Source organism: Rosa rugosa, chromosome 4, assembly GCF_958449725.1.
Source record: "Rosa rugosa chromosome 4, drRosRugo1.1, whole genome shotgun sequence".
Lineage (NCBI taxonomy): Eukaryota > Viridiplantae > Streptophyta > Magnoliopsida > Rosales > Rosaceae > Rosa > Rosa rugosa.
In genome coordinates, this window is record NC_084823.1 from 30,409,190 (window position 1) to 30,423,129 (window position 13,940).

The 13,940-nt window shown below is 40.5% G+C and overlaps 1 protein-coding gene across 1 annotated transcript; it reads left to right on the top strand.

Annotated features, from left to right (window-relative positions):
* The first annotated feature begins 4,684 nt into the window (after positions 1 to 4,684).
* On the top strand, positions 4,685 to 6,250 carry LOC133744631 (uncharacterized). Its single transcript, XM_062172704.1, has one exon. It carries the CDS (start codon positions 4,685 to 4,687, stop codon positions 6,248 to 6,250), a length of 1,566 nt encoding a protein of 521 aa, XP_062028688.1.
* Positions 6,251 to 13,940: the final 7,690 nt, after the last annotated feature.

The following is a 13,940-nucleotide window of genomic DNA, read 5'->3' on the forward strand; positions in this document are numbered from 1 at the left end:
TTTGCATAAAGAAAAATAACTGATCTCTAATATAAAGTAAAATTATGAATAATTAAAATTAATTGTTTACCTTTGAGTGTAGAGGATATATCTTAACACTATTCCCATTAAGGAGGGTGGCATCAGGGCCTCATCTTCCTATTTCCATCATGAAATCGATGAGCAAGATAATGAAATGGCAGTGGAAAGATTGCAAGATTGAGTCAATTTGCTGAAGAGATTGTCATGAGGATGTGGAGAGTCATAATCACATGCCGAACCGAATGGGTCGGGCAATGATATGGATTTTTAGTACCCACTCGATCATGAAAGTGAACAAGACAAACACAACCCAATCTCAATAACATGAAAATCATGTTCTTCTCCTAGTCTATACACACACACACATACTCGGTCCGGATCAAGAGCGGACGTCCGCAACCCAGAAAAAGTGCAGACGTCCCTCCTCCGGCGTTGGGAAGGAAGCGATGGCTGCGCTGCGAGAGCCGGACGCACCATCTGGACATCCCGGACGGCCTCGATCAAGCGGCGAAGGTGAAGGTGATCGGAATCTCAGCGGTGTGCGGCGAGCTCGCCTGAAACCATGGAAGCCCGTCGAGGTCGACGTCAAACCCTTCATCGACGAGTACAGCTGCTTCTGAACGGCTCGCCATCGAGGCCTGCTTCTGTCCGGCACGAGCAGCTCCGCCATCGCCGCTTGATCGATGCCGGAGGAGGGACGTCCGTACTTTTTCTGGGTTGGGACGTCCACTCTCGAACGGCTCTGTATATATATTTATAAATATATATATATATATATATATATATATATATATATATATATATATATATTTGAAAATTCTGCATCCTTTTGTCAAACAGTGTAGAGTTCAAGTCGAAAGGTAAATCTCAAAATCAATACTTCCTTCTTCAGCCCCAGCAAACACAGTCAACTTCTCATCAAATTTGTTATCAGAGCCGTTTCGAATAAGTACCGACTTCCCGAAACCAAAATCATTCACTCATTTCGTGCACATCGAACCGCGGAGAGCTATCTGTAATCACCTAATTACTTATCACCGCACTTCTTGTCATCAGTCTGGGATTCTCAACAAAGCCAATGAATGGAGATGGAACTGAAATCTAATACTTCTCCTCGTCTATTTAATAATTTAATATGATTTGTAAAAAAAATCTCAACTTAGACAAAAATATCTTCATAATATGCATTATTTACAAGATTGTAACATAATTCGCGGTAGCAGTGGGAGATTACGCTGGATTGGATATGTAGTCTCCTGCAGTTCAGTTTTTGCTTCTTCTCGCCGACGGGGAAACCTCTCTCTGAATTCTCTTTAGCGTCGAAAGCCTCCCTCTTGGCTCTGCCTTGACGTCTGCCACTGTGGTTGGCATTGTCCATTAAAGCCCACTTGCTGGCCTTTAGATAGACTTCGCCTCAGTTGTACCTTGTTGGTGAGGCTTAGGCGAACTCTACTTCATGTAGTCATCTCTCGCTAGAAAAGCCTTGGCGAAAATGTTCCTCGCGAACATTCGCTGATTTCTGGCCTCGCGAATATAACATTCGCTAACTACTGGCGTCCTTCGCGACGCCTAAACTGAATATAACCTTTTTTTCGTTTTTCTCTTTTCTATTTTTTTTTTTTTGACAAATGACGAAAACAAAAGTAAAAATTGAAAATTGACAGGAAATTAAAAAACAAAGAAAGAAGTTAGTAGCACTATGTTTGGCTAACCTCCAGAAGGTCACGGGGGTGGCCATCTATGCTTCACTCCAAGCTTTGATGTGTCAAAATTTATAGCACGAAAATCCCTCTTGTGAGATCTTGTAGAAAAAGAACAAAGATACGTCGCGTCAAAAATTTGGAAGAAATTTGGCTCGTAAGAGGAATAATCTTGCCCCCCAAGTATCCTTGTTGGTTGGCGAGGCATGACCTTCAATTGCAATTTTGGAGATAAAGATGAGCATAGATTGGCTTTGTCGCCAACTACCATGTCATAGAACATGGTGTCTTCAGAATAAGCCACGGATTGGCTTTTGCATTTAACCACTTGTTCAAGGAATTTGAACTGCTGCATATGATTTTTGGAACCAATAATCAAATTGTAATTATCGTCATATTCATCATAGATTGGCTCTGCATCGAGATCATACTTTTTTTTTTATATATAAATCAAGGATTAGGCGATATTAGCTCCTCTGCAATAGCAAATTTGGGGCGTCAAGCGCCCACCCGCACTCCAAAAATTAAACAAGTAAAAGAAACATCTAGATCATACTTAGAGTCACCAAAAAGTGGTGAATTGATCTCTTCTTCAAAGATAGGCATCTCAAATATTTGTTTGTCTCTGTCCACTTTCCAGGCATCATATTGAGACGCCTCTATGGACTGTTTAGTATCATCATAAACAAATTTCTCTTGCAAGAAATTTGAAGCTGGATAATCGTAAATAAAAGTTAACTTGTATTGATGATACTCAAATTTACAGTCGCGAAGAACAAATTGGCCACACGAATAATTATTCTGACCGTTCTTACAAGGTGGGTTGCAGATGTGTCTCCCACATATATCAAAGCCACCGCTTGGCCTTGAAGCACTGACGAAGAAATTCAAGTTTAATTGATTAATAAAGCCACAGATTGGCTTCTCCAGACCACAACTTAATTGATAATTAAGTTGGCCATGATTTTGATCATCTTTACCATGACGTCCAGTAGCATGGCCAAGGCTAAATTGATGATAGTAAGGTGGGCCACGTCTTAATTGATAATTTAGTGGATCATGCTCTTGACCCTTTGCATGATCATGATGACGTCCAACCACCATATGACATCTTGATTGATAATTGAATGGACCACTTTGACCATCTCCTTGACCAAGATGACGTCTAGTAGCAAAATCATAATTAAATTGATCATGAACTTGCTTCTGTTGATCTAGGGAATCAACATGGGCTGCATCTTACCCCCCATGCATTTGATCAGTAGCCACATATTTGGCTTGATCAATGGAGAAATCAGCTATCTGTTCAGAGACAATTTCATTGTCAGAAGAACATTCTTGTGGTCCATCTTCTCCATGCACAGCCTCTGTGTAAGGCTGTGATTTGCCAGTGAGACCCTTAGGTTGATTGCCACCTATAGGCAATTCAGTCTCAAAAACAGCATCTTCGCGTGCAACTTCTTGACTTTCCAAGAAGTCTTTATGGTCTTTGCCAACTTCAGACTTGACTTCTTGGTCGGTTTCTTATTCCACAGCTCGGAGCATCTTCTGATGTCGTATACTTGGTTGGGAGGGCATACTTGGCTGGGAGGACAAAAACCGTGTCATCGATCCACTTGATTTGGCCGGGACTCTCAATAACCACCTCATTAAGTGAGGAATCTTCATAGGCATCATGTTGAGACGCCTTTAATGTTTGCTCAGTTTCACCATAGTCAAATTTCCAGGAGTTTTTGAACTCCATAAGTTGGGCATTCTAGGACTTTCCTCGGACAAGGATTTCTCTCCGGCTTCCCAATGATGGACGCAAAGAGACTCTAGTATGTCCCACTGGGTGTGCCAAAATGTTTGGCTCCAAAACCAGTCTGGTTGCAAACAGTCTCTTTTGAATGTGCGCAAGCGTGCCAGCACCGTGGGGTGCAGTCGTCGGGGAGTCCCTTAACCTGACTTCTTGATCAAACCAAGGACTAAAAAATCGAAACTTTCGGCGATATTTCGCCGAAAATTTCATTTTTTTTAGGATCCAATATATCCTTAACATACCAAGCATCTTTCGACCGAAATTTTAGAAATTTCCCGATATATCTTGATATAGCCGAAATTAGCGATATTTCCGGAACATTCTTAGTTTCTCACGCCAACCCTCCATTCTTGCATGAATTCTCTCACATGCAAGGTCAACTTTGACCTACCATTCTGCTACAAGGACTCACATGCACGTCCACCACTCTTCAAAGTTCAAACTGATGGCCCACGGCCCACCACGTGGTGGGACAATGACAATCAGTTGGCCTAAAATTCACTCAAAAAAGCATGCATTGGTCACATACTCACATGCAAGTGGCTGAATTTCAAATAAAAAAAACCAACAAAGTCACCAAGGCTCGAACCTTGGTCACTCCATTGCACTTTGAGAGCTTTGACCAACTCTGCTGCACATACACTCATGCTATTTTTGCACCATTCTAATATATATTCAATTAGCCTAAGAATCTGAAAACTTAGGTACATGTCCAATCAATAACTAACACAGAACAATCTATTACATTTTGAATTTTATTTACCAAATTTTCAAAAAATTTACAACTACATTTCAATTTTGAACTTCTATAAATCCTTGTAAAGGGTTCCACCATTCCTTGCACCGAAAGAACAAAGTTTCTTTCTTCTTTCTTTTACTACTTCTTCACTCTATAATTTTGGTAAGTAATAAGTTAATATTATTAACCTAACCATTTAGTTCTTATTGTTTATTTTATTGTTCTAATTAATTGACATTTACTACTTTTAATATTTGGTATCTTAATACATTCCTTAATTTACTTAATTGGGTTTAGGGTTTAACTTTATTTGCATACCTAATTGCATATCAAATTATCAATAGTACTTAATTGCATACCTTATTTGGGTTTAGGGTTTAACTTTACTTAATTTACGTGCAGGAATTTTTATAAGAAAATACAATGGCTAGTGGCAGAAGTAGACGTGATCCTGCATGGGAGCACGGAGAACAAATCCCTGATAACAAAAATGGCAGCATATGCAAATATTGTGGGGTTACGATGAAAAGTGGTGGAGTGACACTTCTTAAATACCATCTCAGTGGACTTGATCCAGGAAACAATGTGCAACAATGTGAGGCCGTTCCAACAGAAGTGAAGAATTTCATCAAAACCTTATTGATGAATAAACAAAAAAATAAAGCACAAAAAGCACATACAATGGAAGAGATTCGAGCAGAGCTTCGTGGAGACATAATTGGCTCAAAAGATGATAGCGACGATGAGGTGTATGATGATGATGACATGGGTCTTGAGGAACGAGCAGCATTCCTACAAGCAATTCGTAACTCCAAACAAGCACAATGGGAAAGGGAACACCTCCACAAAGTTCCTAACAGAGGACAATCTTCTGGGTCTAGTAGAGGCACACATATGCAACGAGCCTCAAGTTCCAGAGAATCACAACCAATGCAACCGTTGGCACCAAATCTTAGCAAATCATTCCAAGCCCGCCAAAAGAGTATTAAAAATCTCTTTTCAAAAGGTTCAGTAAAGGAGGTAATGGGTCGTTTGATCGCAAAGTTTTTCATCCATGGTAATATTCCTGCAGAGAAAGCAGCATGTCCTCATTATCAAAATATGGTGATCGGAATCCAAAGAGCAGGAGAAGGAGTTCAACCCCCCACACCTTATGAGATAAGGAACAAGTATTTGGATATGGAGTTCAAAGACATTTCTGAATATGTCAACACCTTGAGGGCAACATGGGAGACTTATGGATGCACGATCATGTGCGATGGATGGTCAGGGCCAACTAGATTGTCCATCATAAATTTCATGGTCTATTCCAAAGGTACCACTGTTTTTCTCAAGTCAGTTGATTCTTCTGGTGAGAAAAAAGAGCATCACTATATATACAAACTCTTGAAGGAAGTTGTCAGAGAGGTTGGAGAGCACAATGCGGTTCAAGTGGTGACTGACAATGCTGCTAATTATGTTAAAGCTGGTAAGAAGTTGATGAAACACCATAATATATATTGGACTTCTTGTGCAGCTCACTGCATTGATCTCATTTTCGAAGAAATGGGGAAGAAAGAACAAATTGCAAAGGTGATTGACAAAGGTAAAATTATTTCAAAATACATTTACAATCATAATTTGTTGTTGAGCAAGATGCGGGATTTTTGTAAAGGAGAAATTATTCGTGCCGCACCAACTCGATTCGCAACCAACTTCATTTCATTGGAAAGCTTGGTCAAGAAGAAGTCAGGATTGAAGCAATTGTTTTCAAGTGATTGGTGGACCAACATTAATTTTAGTCGCACTGATCATGGTCGCATTGTTGAAGATATTATATTTGATCAAGCATTTTGGAATCAAGCAGAAAATGTGTGTCAAATTTCTGAGCCCCTTTATAAAGTATTACGCGTTGTTGACACAGAAGTCTATCCAACCATGGGTGCTGTTTATGAGCTGATGCGTGTAGTGAAACAAGAGTTAGAAAGAAAGTGTTTGGACCCAAAATGAACATTTTGGCCTGACAAGGCATGTGTTGGAGAAATTGAGCCAATGTCAGTGGCTCAAGCTATATATTGTCGACAAGTTTGAAATATATATTTAGAGGCTAAATAAAGCCTACTATGGAAGCATGGAAACATGAAAAGTCAACTTTAGCACATTTTCCTACTTCGGCTAGGAGAAACCGAGCTAAACAAGGAAGGAGCGGCGGCAGACTGACCAAATGAACTTGAAATGAGTTGAAACTTTCCAGATCCATTCTAGACAGCCCAAGGATCATTTCTTATGAAGAGTACAAGAGTTTTTTTTTAGTGGAAGGCCTTCAAACAATCAGCCCAATTTTCTACAGAAGCAAAACTGGAAAACTGGACCTGTAAGAGGTCCAGCAGCATTTTCGGCCCAACCACATGGAATAAAAATCTGAAAATTTGTCAGGATGATCTACACTCATAGTGGAACATTTCATATGAAGAAGTCGAAGGCATATAATGAAGTCTTGTTGGAGAAATAATTGAAGGAATAAAGGGGCAGAAACTGACCTAAAACCAGCTCAATATTCACATGTTCATGTTTCCTACCCACATGAAGAAAGCTAGATGCTTTTCTCTTTTTCCTTGGATATATTTTTCTTCTACAATCTCTTTAATAGATCATCACCACTTCCATGTTGCTGCACCTTCATGCTTTGCTTTCATTTCATCTTTTCTCTATCTTTTCCATATTTTACAAGTGAACTTAGATCTACTTTCATTATTTTTCTTCCACTCATCATTTCACTCTTCTTTTTCTTCCCTATATAAACACCTTCTCCTCTCATTCTAAAACACACATTCACAACACAACAACAACATCTCTAAGATGATCTAAGTTCTCTCTAGAGCAAACCTCTCTAAGAGCAACTCCTCTCCCTCTCCTTCTCTTTCTCTTAGCGGTGATCACGCTCCTAGTCCTAGTCTTCTCAGAAGCCGACTTTCAGTGCCACCAAACCCTCTGTCAACGTGCTTCGGTCCTAGTCTCCTCGGGAGCCGACGGTAGTGCCGCGACCACAACGGTTACTGAACCAGCTAAGCAAGGGTAACGCCCTAGCAACCCAGCCCTAGCAACCCAGCCAAGCTAAAGTCACGCTTTAGCAAGTTCTCCTCACTTCCCGGTGGTTCTCGCTTTGCTCGATCTACAACATCGAGTATCGATTTGGTGATTTTCAAGAAGCTCAACAAAAGTCCTCACCACGAGGCACAAAGAATCCCACGACGAGGTTGGTGCTCTCCTCGTCCACAATTGCTTGAAAGAAGTCAGGTCAAGGGACATCCCCGACGATCGCACCCGAGCGGTGCTGGCACGCCCGCGCAAGAAAAGAGACTGTTGACCAGCTGCAGCAAAATTGGAGCCAAACATTTTGGCACGCCCAGTGGGACAAAAGTCCTCACCACGAGGCAGAAAGAATCCCGTGACGAGGTTGGTGCTCTCCTCGTCTACAATCGCTCGACAGAAGTCAGGTCAAGGGACACCCCCAACGACCGCACCCGAACGGTGCTGGCACGCCCGCGCAAGAAAAGAGACTGTTGACCAGCTGCAGCAAAATTGGAGCCAAACATTTTGGCACGCCCAGTGGGACAAGGATAGAGTTTTTTTTTTTTTGTCATCATTGAGATGCCAGGGGAAAATCTTTACCAAAAGAAATTCCTAAAGTGAATTGATGGACAATGTTGCCACCATTGGCGATACCGCCATTAATGATGAGTTTATGCCTATTCCCATCCCAGAGGGGGCAAGCATTGATGAACAGCTCGCGATCATCATGGCCAACATCGAGAGGAATAAAGAAAAGCAAGCCAGGAACATGGCCATTTTGATCGAAAAAACAAAGCAGAGGTTTCGCGATTGGGACCTAGAAATTGAGCAGAACGCTCGAGAAGAGGTCATTTATGAGGCTGATTTGCCTATAGGTGGCAATCAACCTAATGGCCTCACTGGTGAATCACAGCCTTACATAGAGGCTACTTATGGAGAACGTCATCAACAAGATTGTTCTTCAGACAAGAAAATTGTCTCTGAACAAATATCTGATGTCTCCACTGATCAAGCCAAATATGTGGCTACTGATCAGATGCATGGGGGGCAAGATATGACCCATGATCATCCCTTTGATCAAGAGAAGTTGGCGACAGTTGGCGACAAAGCCGATCTTGGGACACCGTCATCTTCCAAATTACAATTGGAGATCATGTCTCGTCAACCAACAAAGATACTTGGGGGCAAGATTACCCCTCTCACGAGCCAAATTGCTTCCAATTCTTTGACGAGAAGTATCTTTGTTCTTTTCCTACAAGCTCTCACAGGAGGGATTTTTACCCTACAAATTTTGATACATCAGAGCTTGGAATGAAGCATAGATGGCCTCCCCCGTGGCCTTCTGGAGGTTAGCCAAATATAGTGCTGCTAACTTCTTTCTTTGTTTTTAAATTTCCTGTCAATTTTCAGTTTTCATTTTTATTTTCGTCATTTGTGAATCATAACGGAATAGGTGAAGTCTCTTTTGTTAATATTGGCCTAAACTCCTTATTGGTGCCTAGTTCAGGTCCCTTAAGGTTAAGGGCGGCTTTTATTAACACTTGTTGAACTGTCTTCACACTTATGACCTTTCTCATCTTAGTAAGTATAGCCTATGTGAAATGGTGTCTAGAAAGGGGACAACGTTCATGACAGGTTCTTGAATCCAGAAGTGCGTGCAAATGGGCCTAAACCACTATGTGGGAGTAGCTCATGCCAAAATGGATTCTGCCTCTCTTGTTCGCCCTCCCCCACCTGGCCATTTCAGTAAGGTTGCCCAAAGGATTTGAAAGAAAATTTGTGTCTAGACGACTATACTTGGGCCGCATGTCTAAACCTTGATTCACAATGTCTTATTAAAATTAAAAAAAAAAAAAATACAAAAATACAAAAATACAAAAAGAGTTTCAAATTTGTGCGTCGCGGAGGATGCAAAAAATTGTGTTCTTGCCTAATAGTGGCTGGAACTTGCTAATATACTTAAGAGGCCATTGGTATTGGTCTGGGCACATATACAAGAGGCATTTAATATGCCTAGTATGGTATTAGCAGTGGAGGAGGTCAAATCAATATTTTTGCCAATAATTGTGGCGAAAGCTGGGTTGCGAATTGTTGGCAGCGAAGTGGTTTTAATTACATGGCCTCGCAAAGGATGGTTCGCGAAGGAAGACTGGCGATTAATATATGTATGCTCACTATGTATAATTAAGAGGGAGAGAGGCTACTGTTCAAGTAATTTTAGTCAAGCCAATACAAGTGGCTTTGGAGCAACGACATTATAAGAGGAGTGCTGATTCAAGACCTCTTCAGTTAAGACGAGGACCTTTGACTTCAAGGTCTGGGGGGCAATGTTTGGACCCAAAATGAACATTTTGGCCTGACAAGGCATGTGTTGGAGAAATTGAGCCAATGTCAGTGGCTCAAGCTATATATTGTCGACAAGTTTGAAATATATATTTAGAGGCTAAATAAAGCCTACTATGGAAGCATGGAAACATGAAAAGTCAACTTTAGCACATTTTCCTACTTCGGCTAGGAGAAACCGAGCTAAACAAGGAAGGAGCGGCGGCAGACTGACCAAATGAACTTGAAATGAGTTGAAACTTTCCAGATCCATTCTAGACAGCCCAAGGATCATTTCTTATGAAGAGTACAAGAGTTTTTTTTGAGTGGAAGGCCTTCAAACAATCAGCCCAATTTTCTACAGAAGCAAAACTGGAAAACTGGACCTGTAAGAGGTCCAGCAGCATTTTCGGCCCAACCACATGGAATAAAAATCTGAAAATTTGTCAGGATGATCTACACTCATAGTGGAACATTTCATATGAAGAAGTCGAAGGCATATAATGAAGTCTTGTTGGAGAAATAATTGAAGGAATAAAGGGGCAGAAACTGACCTAAAACCAGCTCAATATTCACATGTTCATGTTTCCTACCCACATGAAGAAAGCTAGATGCTTTTCTCTTTTTCCTTGGATATATTTTTCTTCTACAATCTCTTTAATAGGTCATCACCACTTCCATGTTGCTGCACCTTCATGCTTTGCTTTCATTTCATCTTTTCTCTATCTTTTCCATATTTTACAAGTGAACTTAGATCTACTTTCATTATTTTTCTTCCACTCATCATTTCACTCTTCTTTTTCTTCCCTATATAAACACCTTCTCCTCTCATTCTAAAACACACATTCACAACACAACAACAACATCTCTAAGATGATCTAAGTTCTCTCTAGAGCAAACCTCTCTAAGAGCAACTCCTCTCCCTCTCCTTCTCTTTCTCTTAGCGGTGATCACGCTCCTAGTCCTAGTCTTCTCAGAAGCCGACTTTCAGTGCCACCAAACCCTCTGTCAACGTGCTTCGGTCCTAGTCTCCTCGGGAGCCGACGGTAGTGCCGCGACCACAACGGTTACTGAACCAGCTAAGCAAGGGTAACTTCCTAGCAACCCAGCCAAGCTAAAGTCACGCTTTAGCAAGTTCTCCTCACTTCCCGGTGGTTCTCGCTCTGCTCGATCTACAACATCGAGTATCGATTTGGTGATTTTCAAGAAGCTCAACAAAAGTCCTCACCACGAGGCACAAAGAATCCCACGACAAGGTTGGTGCTCTCCTCGTCCACAATTGCTTGAAAGAAGTCAGGTCAAGGGACATCCCCGACGATCGCACCCGAGCGGTGCTGGCACGCCCGCGCAAGAAAAGAGACTGTTGACCAGCTGCAGCAAAATTGGAGCCAAACAGAAAGCATGGAGCAAAATGGGTAGTAAAAATTATCAATGATCGGTGGTTCAAAACATTATGGCACAATTTGCATTCAGCAGGTACATACTACACCTATTATTTAGCAAACTATAATTATTAAATGTAGATGTAATTTACTAATTGTTATATACATTTCTTTAATATAGGTTACTACTTGAATCCTCGATACAATTATAGACCAGGCGTCGGAGATGATTGTATGCTTATTGAAGCTGTGCATAAAGTTTTTTCTAAATTGGACCCTAACTCTCCAACAATAGGTCAATTCGGAAAAGAGGTTTGATTCCCACCGTCTAAAGATATTTACAATTCTGTTATTATTTAGGTTGTTACTTGTTAGTTTGTTTTAAGAGTCAAAATTGTTTTGGGTGAAAACTTATCTTTCACTAGGCTCATCTTAGTATGATACGATGTCTAGGATTGGTTTGGATGCGAGAAGTGTTTACAAGTGAGCCTAGCTCCACCAAAATCGCTCCTCTCCTAACCTAGTCGTATCCGAAAGGAGTTACCTTAAAAAGATGAGAATAACCTAAGTCCAAAAAAATTTCATCTATACTTCATGTTTGCTACCTTATTGCTCCGTTTAAGCTCCATTGATTATGATAAATTTTAAATTTTTTTTTTTTTGTGTGATGTTCAGCTTACCTATTTTAAAGATGCAAAACTAAATTTTGGCACGCCAACAGCAATTGCAGCCAGAACAGAGATGTCTCCTAGTGAGTATATATATTAAAATATTTCATATTTTCATATGAGTCCACATAATTACTATGCTAAGATGTCTAACTTATGCAAATGAATTTTTATGATAGCCGATTGGTGGGTTATGTATGGAAGTAGTGCACTTACTATGAGAAAGTTAGCTATTAAAGTATTATCACAAATAGCATCATCATCTGCCTGTGAAAGGAATTGGAGCACATTTGCACTAATTCATACTAAGCAAAGAAACAAGTTGGGATATGGTAGGCTAGAGAAATTGGCATTCTGCTATTACAACATGAGGCTTAAAATTCGAGACAGAGAAGCTGCGCATTCTCAGGTGGAACAAAAAGATCCATTGGATGTCTTTGATATTGGTACTGAGTCTGATGACGAAGAGAGTGATCAACTTTATGAATGGATCAGGCCACTTCATTTGGATGACAATGAATGCAATCCATCTCCCAGAGTTGCTGAACAAGCACGTGCAGAAGGAATAAATGTAGAGCAAGTAATTCAAGAAGAGGTTATAGGACCTGATAGAGAATCTATTGAAGCGTTAGTGGGCCGATATAATCTTTTACCTCGATCCTCTCGCAGAGAATCTCATGGCTCACATATTCCTTCAAGGACAAATGATATCTCTAGCATAAGATCAGGAGGCTCATCAAGCATCAGAGGTGGAGATAGTGGAAGTTACAGCGGAGGTGGAGGTGATGATAGAGTTGGAGGTTATAATGGAAGTCAAATTGGTCACATGAGCCCATTTACTGGTGAGCCAAACTTCACACATGCAACAGAAGATGAAGATCATGGGAGTAGGAGAGCAGGATCAGGTATTGGTGCTATAGGAAAACACTATACACTAAGGGAAATAGGTCAATGAAGCATGTCAATGCATGAAGATGATTCTTTATCTCCCACTTTTGACTCATTTGGTGTGGGAGGAAGCAATTATGGACCTTACTTTTATGGGCAAAACTTGGCAATGCCTTACCCAGCATATATGACGCCTTATGGGATGCAATCAAGTGACAACTCATGGACACAATCTGAAGGACAATCTTCAAATGATTATGGTTATGGCCAAAGTCGAGCAATGCATGATCCCTACTATAACTACCAGCACCAAAACCCGCAGCCAATCCCCCTGGACCTATATGGTTGGCATGTAAGTCAATACATGCAAAACTACAGAGGGGAGGTATCATTTAATGACTATTCTTCACAATACACTCAAGACTCTACATATAGAGATGATGAAGATAGTGAAGATTATGTACCTCATAGGTCTTCTACGTGGTTCTAAGTTACTCATGTAATTCAAGGTGTAATGTATGATATGTATAAAGAATGTATATAAGGCGTGATGGCCTAGCCTCCCATTGGGTTTCCAGCCATAAAAAAAAAATTAGATGTTTATTTCAAAAAATTTCAGAGTTGTCGACGATTCAGCATTTATCGTTTTATGTTAAATTATAACAAATTACTATATAACAATGTTTATTCAAGGTTTTCTTTTCATATATAGTAGACAACTGATAAAACAAACAGATCCAAAAGTTTCACTTAAAATTTCCATATTTTTCTTCAAATTTCCATCATTTTTCTTGATTTTTTATCGAAATCGATATTTCCGTCGAAATTTCCGTTTTCGGGACCATCGATATTTCCTCGAAACTCGATATTTTAGTCATTGGATCAAACGATGTGGACGAGGAGAGCACCAACCTCGTCACAAGGTTCTTTTCTCTGCCTTTCGGAAAAGGACTTCTTGCCTTACGGATAAGGACTTGTGGTGTGATCTCTTGCGTCACCGAGTCGATACTTAACGTTGTAGGTTAAGCAGAGCAATCACCGTGAAGTAGGAGAAAACACGGGTTTGCTAAAGCGTGACTTTAGCTTCGCTGGGTTGCGAGGGCGTTACCCTTGCTTCGCTGGTTTCAACTAGGTTGAAGGTAGGTTTGCTCCGGAGAGGCTTTGATAATCTGAGAGATTAATTAGTTGATTGAGAGGTGTTGTTTTTTCTATATCGTCTTTAGCCTCTATATATAGGCTGCTGCAGATTCACCTTCCTTATAGGAGTGCAATACTATATTTTAGGCCACAGTTATTGGCCTTGAATCAAATCAAAACACTTAATAGTTTTGATATTATCGTAGGCAATAATAGATAATTATCCTTTGT

Bases quoted from the DNA above. Each gene is read 5' to 3' on its own strand.
- LOC133744631 (XM_062172704.1), top strand. From the start codon at position 4,685: ATGGCTAGTGGCAGAAGTAGACGTGATCCTGCATGGGAGCACGGAGAA.